The sequence below is a fragment of the Pteropus vampyrus genome, unplaced genomic scaffold (assembly GCF_000151845.1).
Source record: "Pteropus vampyrus isolate Shadow unplaced genomic scaffold, Pvam_2.0 Scaffold35, whole genome shotgun sequence".
Lineage (NCBI taxonomy): Eukaryota > Metazoa > Chordata > Mammalia > Chiroptera > Pteropodidae > Pteropus > Pteropus vampyrus.
The window spans coordinates 5224045-5235743 of record NW_011888816.1 but is presented as its reverse complement, the minus strand read 5'-3'; the positions used below and the strand labels follow the sequence as shown (position 1 = coordinate 5235743).

The 11699-nt window shown below is 46.8% G+C and overlaps 1 protein-coding gene across 2 annotated transcripts in view; it reads left to right on the top strand.

Annotated features, from left to right (window-relative positions):
- The window catches only part of FGD5 (FYVE, RhoGEF and PH domain containing 5), a 107128-nt gene that overhangs the window by 51718 nt on the left and 43711 nt on the right, over positions 1-11699 (top strand). For both annotated transcript variants that reach the window (XM_011357417.2, XM_023529077.1), the window contains exons 3-4: positions 4926-4984; positions 5096-5126. In XM_011357417.2, coding sequence (XP_011355719.1) covers positions 4926-4984; positions 5096-5126 — 90 coding nt within the window. The remainder of the gene's footprint in view (positions 1-4925; positions 4985-5095; positions 5127-11699) is intronic.

Sequence of the window (11699 nt, the reverse complement as noted above, 5' to 3'; positions counted from 1 at the left end):
CTCACTCCTCCATCGCCGTTCACTGAAAATAGAGCTTTTCCATCCATCATTCTATATGATCTTTGCGACAGCCTCAAAACCAGCAGCTCTCAAAACCTTTTGGTCTCAGACACATCTGCCATCTTGCAAATGATTGAGGACCCCAAAGAGTTTTTGTTTTCTAAGTTATAGCTATCATTGTTTATCACATGAGAAAGTCATACTGAGAAATTTTGAAACATCTAATTCACTTTCAAATGACAATAATAAACCCATTACATGTTAACACAAATAGAATTTTTAATGAAAAGTAATTACGTTTTCAAATAAGAGTAACATTGAGTTTGCATTTTTGCAAATATTGTTAATGTCTGGCTTAATCGAAGACAGCTAGATTCTCCTAGCTGCTCCTGCACTCAGACTGTTGGAACTGTTGTTTCAGTCGACTTCCATGGAAATCTAGGCTCACACAGATATATAGTTGGAAAAGGGAGGTGGAACTCCAGAGGTCCGGGACCACGCTTGGGGAACTGCTGTTCTAGAAGAAGGCTAAGTACCCCCATTTTATAAGCTGGACAAACTGAGGCGTGGAGGTAGGGAACCGGGACTCCCAACTATTTCTCTGACCCACTGTTTAACCTTTAGGGAAAGGAGGACTGTCCCTCCCAATGTGACCTGGTCCCAGAATAGCCAGAATTGACCTGGCTAGTTTGCTTGGAGCCTGGGGAGGAAGTGTAAGACTGGGTAGCCCTGGAGAACAGAGGTGATAAGCTGCTTCGGCCTCAGGCCGAAGGGCCAGCAGCCACCTGATGTAACACCCACAGCCACAGACTGAGAAAAGCAATAGCCCCTGGCGCCCCAGCCCCCACACTCCTGGGAGGAACCCTGTTCCCAGAAGTCTGTCCCTGGACACTGCCGTCAACCTTGGAGTTCATTTCCTGGTTAAACAAACATCTATATTAAATAGCCCGGTTGGACAACGCCCATAAGCAGCTTCTGAGGAGAGCCTCGGGCACATGACCTGCCAGGCCTCCCTCTTGTCTGGCTAGTGAAGACACATCCATCATCAGCAATGTCAGTAAAGCAGGCCCGCTGGTGCGTCCCACCCAGAGTCTGCCCGTCTGGTAGGAGGGGGCTGGAAGGGACGTGCAGAGTGGCCCGTGCCCCGACCCCACCAGAAGTCTGTCCCACAGCTTCAAGATTGTAACAATGGGAATGACGATTACCATTTTGGGTGGGACACGACCACTCCCATCCATCATCTCATCATCTCATCCTTGCAGGGTGCGAATATTGACCCCAGCTTCCAGTTGAGGAAACTGAGGCACCTGAGAAGGGCTTGTCTTTGGTCACATAGCCACTCGTGGCCTGGCTGGGAAGTGGATCCAGGTGTCCCGACTTCCGGCATAGTTCTTTCTTATGTACCACAGTAGTCACTACTCAGAGGGTCAGAATCAGAAGAGCTGAGACCAGAGGACTAGCCCAGGCCTCTCTTGGAGTGCTGCACTCTTGCTGCTGGCTTTGCAATGCAGGTAAAGAATAGGTGCTTCCCAGTTTGAAAAACCTACCACCCTTAATTGGCAGAGATGCTATTTACTGAGTATTTACTATGTGCCAGGTGTGCTGCTAAGACCCACACTGCCCGGGTTCGAATCTTGGCTCTGCCACTTAACAGCAGTGACTTTGGGTAAAGGGTAGGACTTATTTGTGCTTCAGTTTCCTCATGTGTAGAATGGAAATAATAAGTACCTACCTCATAGATTTTGGGGAAGATTCAGTGAGATAATACATGTAAAAAGCTTAAAGTCATACATAAGCCATAATAAGTGTTCAATAAATGCTAGCTATTTAATTATTAAGTAAGTATTATTATTATCATAATCATCCATGTTTTACAAATGGGGCTCAGAAAAGATAAATAACTTGTCCAAGGGTATAGGTACAAGTAGGGGTGGAGCTGAGGATTTGAATCAGGCCTTTGTAGCATCATACCAGATGAGAAATCAGAATTGAATCACAGGCCCATGGAGGAATGAAGGTCATCTCGACTCTTGTACTCGTTTTATAGGAGAAGAAGCTGAGCTTCAGATCTCCTGACTCCTGTCCTTTCTCTACAGAGTAATTCTCTATGGAAGCTTGACCACAGAGTCTTCTTAGCTGTTGAGGCCTATCCTGGCAGAATACATTTTCCATTGGGAAGATTTTGTTTATGAAGCCGTTTCACATGTGGGACTCTCAAGGAGCCCCTGCTTTGGGAGGAGTGAGCTGTTCTTGTCCACAGAGCCCCACGCTAGACCTGCAGATGCAGAAGGCAGACATTGAGTCACAATTTGGCGCCAGTGGGAAGGCGGGAGGCCAGGTGAGGCTGGAGGCCTCCGCAGGCCTCACAGTTTTCCCTCCTGCTCTGTGAATGCTGTAACAGCCCACCCACCACAGAGGCTGCAGTGAGATGCAAGAGAGAGACTAACCATGGGCCCAAGGTCTGCACTAGTAAGGTGGCCTCAGAGGGACAGAAGTCTCCAGAAAACACTGTGCTTCTTAGCCAAGAAACTATTAGAAATGGACCAGCTAGGGAGAGAACGCTTTATTGAGCACTAACTATGTGCCAGGCACTGCATCCCATTTCATCTGTTTGTTCAAACTTTTATTGAACATCTCCTGTGTGTAAGGACAATATTAGGTAGTGTGACTGCTGTAGAGAAAAGACAAGCAAGATAAAGGGTTAGCACGGTTGTTCTCAGCCGGATGTGAGATTTTGCCCCCAGAGTAATATCTAGAGACATTTTTAGTTGTCGCAACTAAAAAGTGTGGCCTGCTGCTGCCATCCACGGCAATAGCAGAAGCTGTGGATGCGGTTAATAGTGTTGTAATACATAGGACAGCACCTGCATCAAAAGCTGTCTGGCCTAAAATGTCAGTAATGCCAAGGTTGAGAAACCCTGCGGTTAAAGAGTGAGTCTGGGGTATTCTTTAGGTCAGGTGATTATGGATGGCCAGATGAGATGTAACTTTTGAGCAGAGACATTCTAAAGTCAGAAAGTAAGAATGAGGAAGAACGTCATGAGCTTAGGGAACAGAGAGAGTAAAGGCTGTGAGCCAGGAGCGCATCGTCAAAAAGACCAGCGTGTAATTTATTCTCCACCATATTTCAGATGAAAAAACTGAGGCTCAGAGGTAATGGTTTGCCAGACATCGTACAGTTACCACTGGGCCAGGATTTGGATTTGGATTTGGATGTGCTTGGTTCCAGAGCCCGTTTGCTTTCTTTCCACTGCCTAAGCTGCTACTGTCAGAGGAGCGGCTCAGCCTTTATTGTGCAATTGAGGCCTCTGTAACTTGACCATGTAAATTATTTTCCTTCTTCCATCCCTGGGTACTTGGTTCTGTTCCTGGCACCACCTCAATAACAAAAATAACAAGGGTAGTGACAGCTGTTACTTCTATAGTGCTTCCTGTGTGGCAGGCACTGTTCCAAGTGTGAGATAGATAGATATATAGAGATTTCTAGATAGATACTTATATATAGATTTATATCTATATGTGGATTTATAGATCTGTAAATGTCTATATACATATATATATGTTTATACCAATACTCATTTAATCCTTACAATGTGCATGTGTGTTAGATACCATTATACTGTTGTACCCATTTACAGATTAGAAAGTGACTTGCTCAACTAGTAAACGAGGCAGAGGCAGGATTTGAGCCCGACTGCCTAGTTCTGGAGTCCATACTCGTAACTGCCACACTACAGTTGCTCCCTCAGCCTGTAGTGAATTTCCAGTCGCTAGAGTAGATCATTCACTTGACTGGTGACTCCCTAAGTTTAGTAACACACAAGAAGTGAATTTAAAGATCACTTTGTCCGCACGTGGGAAACCTGAGCCCGATCTCAGAAAGTGACTTGTGCAGGGCTGCACCGGGAGGCAGTCAGTGGTAGGGCTAGAACCAGAAGCCAGGCATTCTCGCTGAGTGCCCTCTGCTCCACCGTGGGCCCTGCTCCCAGCCATGCCTGCACATGCCCAGCATCCACCACCTGCTCTCTCAGGCTGCCTCTTCTGGATCCCTGCCACCAGCTGTGTCTGGAATCCTGCAGGTTTGGGGCCACGGGGCGGGGGAGCTTGTGGCAGAAGGCCCAGGCGTCTGCCTCAGCCCCCGCCCATCCTTCCTGTCTATAAACATAATCGCAATTATTCCCAAATGTTACAGGTGCAGAAATTGGGGCTCAGATAGGTTACATGGCTCACCTTCTAAGGTCAGCCAAGAGCATTCGTGTTTTCAAAGTGGAATGATTCGCTTACTCATTCATTCTTTCTTTCAGTCAACAAAAGGGAATCTACTGTATACCATACACTGGTCATACAGTGGTGAACTTGATGGTCCCCGCCCTCCGGAGGAGCCCTGAGACGGGTCACCCAGAAAGGATACCTAACCCAGCAGGTTCTGCTTGGGGATCAGGAAACACTCCTTGGGGAAAGTGATAGATACTATGGCTAAGTCTTAAAGGATAACTGGGAGTTAACCCGTCAGAGAAGGGGAAGAGGACACAGGGGACAACAAGCAAGAGGTAGGAGAGAGCTAGCTCCACACGCACAGAGCACTACAGATGGTTCGAGATCACTGGGGCTATGGTGGAAGCAAAGGTCGCGCAGTCACAGCAGCCACTTATTGAGCACTGACTACATGGCAAGCACTATACTAAGCATTAGTTCAACAGCCTTCTGAGTTCGATGCTTTTAGTATCCACGTTTACAAATGAGGAAACCGAGGCGCAGTAAGGTTGAAGATCATTCAGGTAGCGAGCGCCAGGGAATGGCCTGAGAAGTTCGTGGAATGTCTTCTGTGGAGGTTCTTCTGTGAACCTGATGCCTGTGGAGCTGGGGTCTCCCTCTGCTGCCCCCATTGGTGCTGCCCCTCCTGATGGCTCTGTTTCCTCCTGCAGGTTGAAGGACAGTCCAGAGCCCATGTCATTGCACAGGAACTGCTGTCTTCAGAGAAAGCGTGAGTCCCCAGACAGCTGCCTGTGGCCTTGAGCTTGTTAACAGAGCATCGCCCCTTCCTGCCTTATAAAGGATGTCAATTAATGCAAACTCAACCCCTTTCCTTCTACAGATACGTGGAGATGCTTCAGCACTTACATCTGGTGAGTTAATCATTCTAATTTCCCCAAACTAATTGCCCTTTTACAAGCCTGTGATATAAGAGGCAGAAAAGCAATGAGGGGACAGAGGTGATTTCCATGAACAGAGGGTTGGCAGCAGGCAAGTGTTCTCTGGGGCTTTTCAGGGAAGTCTGTCTCCTGATTCATGTGCTTCAGGAGCGGATAGCACTGTGCTTTCTGTGGGCATGCCTCTCTCCCTTGGCTGTGGGGGTGAGGGTGCTGCATGGGTCGTGTGCTGAGGGTTGTCCACGGTTTCCTCAGCCCTCTTGTTGAGGATGGTAGAAGGAGGACAGTTGTATTTCTGGGTCATTGCTGTGTGTACAAGATGCATGTGTATGGGTGCATGCCTACGTATGTGTATGTACGCTTATGTGTTTGTGTGTGCGTGTGCGCACGTGCATGCATTATATGTTTAGGTCTGTATGGAAAAGGTGATGTGTTTGCACAGTGACAGAGCAATTGGGGTATCACAAAGCTTTCTCAGTTAATCCAGAATTGGGGCAATAGTTCCTGAAGCAGTGGTGAGGGAATCCTCTTGACTTTCAGAAGAAAGGAGGCGAGACTGGGGAATGCCTGGATATCAGAAACTGTCCCCCTTCACAACTCACAAGACTGCCTGGAAAGTCTCCCTTTGCAGTCAGTTTGATTCAGTTCAGACATTGTTTGAACACTTGCTGTGTGACAGCTGGGGAATGGAAAGACAGATCAGACTGGGTTCTTCTGCAGGAGCAACATGGCCAAAGAAGACAAATTAGTGAATAAATTGTTTAGAGCACAGGGGGAGTGACTGACAACCTGGGGCAGGCTTCTCTGAGGAGGTGCCGTGAGGGATGAGGGAGTAAGGTACAGCAAAACCATGAGAAGTGAGGGGGCGTGGCGGGCTCGGCTCCCAAGGCCCTTGTAATGGCTCCTCGCTGCTCTGAGAATTCTAAGCCTTTGGCCGTCTCCTTGTAGTTTAGCATCTGATTTTACACTGCTTTGTATTGTTCGCCATGTCTTTCCAAGAACATCCGAGCTGGGATGTCCACCCTGGACATTTTGTCAGTGGTGATAAGGAGGCCCAGAAGGAGTAACTCAGGTAGTATCACAGAGTGAATGAGCCAGGACACCCATTCTCCTGACTCCCAGTGCACTGTCATGTATTAATCCTGTGTTCCCAACTGCCTTTGGAGTTCCTCGGGCCAGGGACTTCTCTGGAGGCAGCAAAGCACCTGGCACCAAGCCAGGTCTCTTGCCGAGATCCAGCTGAGGTCTCTGTCAGTGTCATCACCCTGGTGTCACATTGCCATGTGAGGAGGAGCACTCAGGTCCCCGGGAGAACAGAGCATTCGTCTGGTCTATGCTCCCAGCCCTCATTTTTGCCTTCAGGAAGAGAGCCATTTGTGCATTATTAAACCCAAAAGCCTTCAGGTATAAAACATACCCCCCCCCCATTACAACTAAAAAATCTATTTAGCAAGAGTAGGAAGAATCACTCTCCCCTTTTTCTCTTTTCTCTCACTTGTTTCTGAGCTGGCGGCATGACAGAGAGGGGCTGGGCTTTTTTGTTTTATGACTTTGTTAAGAAGGTTTTAACTGAGAAACTTCCATCTGTGTTTGCACTGCTTCCTGCCAGTTGGAAAGATGCTGAAGCTGCTGGTAATCCATAATAATATCCTGAAGAGAAAAAAAAAAAAGAGCCCATAAAAATCACAACTCATAAGCTAGTTGCGGGAAATTGTCGTCTGGAGCTACATTTATGACGTCAGTACTTATGGGGATAGAAATGGCAGAAATGCCACAACGTGACTCCAAGCCCTAGCCAGGGACACTAGTCAAAAGGAGACTCATGGATTTTGGGCTATTCTCCACCACTCCCCAACCCCGATCTATCACTGTTTACTAAATTGTCAGATTCTCTCTCAGTTTCTCCTTAGAAATTTGATGTTGTTGAAATCCCAAGGCTGCCCAATGGGAGGGGCCGACTGTGCATTCTGAACCTCCCCATCAAGAAAAGTCTTTGACTCCATTATGCTGTTATTGAAAAGGGTTTGGGGATGGCTCCTGGTCTTCGGTGTTTGGGATTCAACTCTGTGCTCATCAAATGGTAAATAGAGCTAACTCAGGATTACTAAAAATTCTGGTCATCCAAAATTAAATTCTAATGGCCAAGATCCTGTTTGCCGTGTGAGCAGGGGCACTCAGGTCCCCGGGACAGATGGCCTAATAATGGCTTATTAACTAAGACTATTTTATGTGTTTTAAGCATTTGTGGAAAAAAAGAAGAAATGACTGAGACCATATGTGGTCCACAAAGCCTAAAATATTTATCTGTCCTCTTACAGAAAAAGTTTGTGGTTGAAAGACTCATTTCATCCTTCCAAGAACCCAGTCAGAAACACATTCATCTACCTGCTCATTTGTCTATACAGTCAATCTCTCATCCACTCATCTAGACAGCCTTTCACCCACTCATCTGTTCTTTGACCTATCCATGCATCTAACGACACATCCATGCACCCATTCACCACCCCCATTCATCCACTATTCATATGTCTACCCATCTATCCATCCACCCATCCATTCATCTGTCTAGTCATTCAACTCCCCATCTGTCCATCATCCATCTATCCATCCAACTAACTCACTCATTTCTTCTGGGTGGAACATCATAGGATGTTTACAGTGCCATAGGCACTGAGATAGGCCTTGAAGTCCCAAAGAACAAAAAGGCCCAGAACCTGCCTTTGAGTAGGTCTGTCTTTTTTGTGGGGCCAAATAGTAAAGGTGGGGAGGAGAACTAGATAAGTGAACAGACCATTATGTTACTCTGTGATAAGTATAATTTGCACATCTGTAGTTTTGTGCAAAGTCTATAGGAGAATGAGGGAGGGAGAGACATTTCCCTTTGGGGTATCAGGGAAGGTTGGTAGATGAGGTGCCACTGAGATGGACTTCGAAGGAGCCCACCAGGCCAGGGTAGTACTGGAAGGGGGCATGTCAGGCAGGTGGTCAGCATGGAAATGCTCACAGGCCTGAAGGTACATGATATGTCTGGAGGATAGTACATTGCCACATATTGTTAGAACATGGATAAGTTTGGAAAGGCAGGTTGGAGGTAGAATCAGGGGTCAAGTGATGGGTCCAAAATACCAGGCTAAGGGGCCTATGCTTTTTCTTGTATATAGTGAGTTGTTGGAGATTTTGAACAGATATGGCCCCTGGGTACTTTTAATCCTCTGTTTTCTCATCTGAAAAAAAAAATCCTACCATGGATCCCTCCTTTGGGCCAAGGTGTTAAAAGCCTATTCAGAAGCCAGTGTGCCAGCTGGGAGAAATGACTGGCAGTTGTCACCATCTGATGCCCCAGGAGAAGTTCCCACAACTAAGAGGCCCTACATGATTCTGTCCTCGTCTGCCTCTGCAGCATTACCCTCTACCATTTTTTTCATCATTTGTTCCAGTCACACTGGCCTTCTTGCTGTTCTTCAAGTACTACAAATGCAGTCACATCATGCGGCTTTTGCACTTGCTTTCCCTCTACTGGCATTTCCTACCCCTGATCTTCCCATAGCCAATTCCTCCTCCTTATTCTGGTCTCGGTTCAAGTGTCAACTCCTCAAAGAAGTGGTGTCCCCCAAACTTAGTGGCATAAAACAACCATTTTATTATGCTCACAGATTTTCTGAGCCAGGAGTTCAGACAGGGCAATGTGAGGAAGCATGTCTCTGCTGCATGATGTCTGGAGAAAACTTAAAGATTAGAAGTGACTTGATGGCCAAGGGGTGGACTCACCCCAAGGTGCCTTTACTCACATGGCTGCTAGTTGGTGTTGGCTATTGTCTGGGATCTCAGCTGGGCTGCTGGCCAGAACACTTACTTGTGGCTTCTCCATGTGGTCTCTGCATGGGCAGGTTTGGGCTTCCTCACAGCATAGTGGCTTGGTTCCAAGAGTGAGTGTCCCAAGAGAGAGCCAGGAGGAAGTGCGTGGCATTTTTATGATCTAGCCTTGGAAGTCACGTAGCACCACTTCCACCATGCTCCCATTAGTCAAGACAGTCACAAAGGTCCACCCAAGTTCAAGAGGAGGGGATATAATCTCCACCATTCAATGGGAGGGGTATCAAACTCACATTTTAATAAGACCACGTGAGATAAGAGATATTGTTATGACCATTTCTGAATAATGCAGTCTCCTACAGAAGCCTTTCCTAATAATTCTGTGTAAGTTAAAAATTATGTTTGACTGCTAGTAATAAAACCCAATTATGATGGCTTAAGTAATTTAGAGGTGATTCTTTCATATGGAATAAGTCCAGAAGTAGGAGATCCAGGTCGAACTTGGCAGCTCGACAAGGTCTCAGGGACCAATGTTCCATTTATCTACTGCATCCATTTCCGAGGTTCCTCATGAATACAGGCTGGCTTCTGCAGCTCTAGCCATCGTGTCCATGTCCCAGGGAGAAAGGAGAGAGGAGAAAAAATCAAAAGCTTATTCTCCCAGCTGAGTTAGTTCACTTGAAAAAAGAATTTCTGAAAGTTTCGCTTGACAACTTCTTCCTCCATCTCATTGGGCACTCCTAGTTGCAAGGGAAGCTGTCAACTGGAAGTCAATTGGTCAAAGCTAGGTTCAGCTCAGTCACTGTGCTTTTTGTGTGTCCATTCTGGGGTCCAAGCTGAAGGGGCAGAAGGTACTCAAGGGAGGCTCTTCTCATGGTGATGGCAAAAAGAGCAAGTAGAAACACTAGAGGGTTTTTAAGATTCAAGCTCACAACTTCTCTGGTCACATCCTATTGGCCAAAGCAAGTGCCATAGCCAGACCCAAAAGCAAGGGTTAGGGATATGCTCTCTCCCATGACGAGGCCGTGGCAAGAATGTGGATGCAGGGAGTGGGGAAGATCTGCAACCATACTACGTCTTCAGTATTGTCTCGTCCTTCATTTTATTTTCTTCATTGCATCTTTCACAGTCTAAAATTCTTAAATTTATGTATTTGTTTCCTTACGTTGTGCTTTCATTTTCATTCAGTTCCAAATACTTTCTTATTTTCTTGTGATTTCCTCTTTGACTCATGAGTTATTTAAAATTATGCTGTTTAATTTGCAAATATCAGTGCAGTTTTCGAATTTCCTTCTGCAGCTGATTTCTAATGGCATTGTGGTCAGAGAATGTACTTTGTATAGTTTCAATCCTGTTACATTTATTGAGACTCGTTTGTGGCCTGGCATCTAATATATCCTGGGGAATGTTCCATGTACTTAAAGAGTGTGTTTTCTGCTCTAGCTGGGTGGCTGTTCTGTAGATGTCACTTAGGTCAGGTTGATTGACAGTGCCATTTGAGTCTTCTGCACTCTTGCTGATTTTCTGTCTTGTTGTCTATCCATTACTGAGAGTGGGTATTGAAGCTATGTTTGCTGAATTGTCCATTGCTCCCTTTAACTCTGTCTGCTCTGCTTCATGCATTTTGGAGTTGTTTTTCGGTGCTTACTTACAGTCTGTCTCGCTCACTGAACTCAGAGCTCCTTGAGGGCAAAGAGCTTGACAGGTCCTGTTCCCAGTGGGTTATGATGCCCAGTACACCATTGGTGCTCAGTAAATATCTGATGACTGAGTGATGGCAGGGTCAGTCTTTCCAGCAGTCTTATCATTTCTTAAGTCAAAAATATTTCCTGAGCACCTCCTATGTGCTGGGTACAGGGAACTTAATGGAGGAATGACAAGGGGAGGTCCCTGCCCAACAGGAATCAACAGTCTGGGAGAGAGATGGGCATGGAAAGAAACAATATTAATACAGTGGCAGGAGATATACAGAGGCTGTTCAGGGGAGGCAACCGCCCAGGTTTCTAGGGGTCAGAGAAGGATTCCTGGAGGAAACATGACTAAGCTGAGACTTGAAGGGTAGGGAGGAGTTAGCCAGGTGGGGGAACAGTGAGGAAGGCTTGTATCTGGCAAAGGGATCAGGATGTGCAAAGGCCTGGAGGCCAGTTAAAGAATGGTGTGATTAGGAACTGAAAGAAATTTAGCCTGGCTGGAGCCTTTTGAGTGAGCGGGAGAGCCAGCAAGGTGCAGGGCTTAGCAGGAAGTGGCCAGTGAGGCATGTTTGGGTTTCTGATTTGATCCCCTGAAGGTCCTTAGGGAGGCTGCTGGGTGCTTCCATCAAGAGATGACAGTGGACTGGAGTGCTACACCCAGATTTTGGGACTGTGTGCTTGGTGATTGATGGACTGTGGAGTGTGGGAGACAGAGGGAGGGCTCCAGGCTGACCCCAGATATTTGGCTTGCTGACTCACTAAGATGACAAGTGCTGGAGGGGCTCAGGCTTGGGGGAGAGATGATGAGTTTAGTGTGGGTCTTGTTAAGTGTGAGGGGCTCGAGGAAGGCCATCCGAGTGGTCAGCCGGGCATCAGAGGTGCACTGGAAGTGATCGAGTGTTGAGATGTTAACTGAAGCTCCTGAAGAGGTCCGGATTTCCCCAAGGGAGTATGTGCAATCAAGAGAGGGCTCTCGGGTGCTCCGGGGAGGAAGGAGGTGCCCTGGAGGGTGTGAGCCTGAGGACATGCAAGTTTTCGTGAAGGG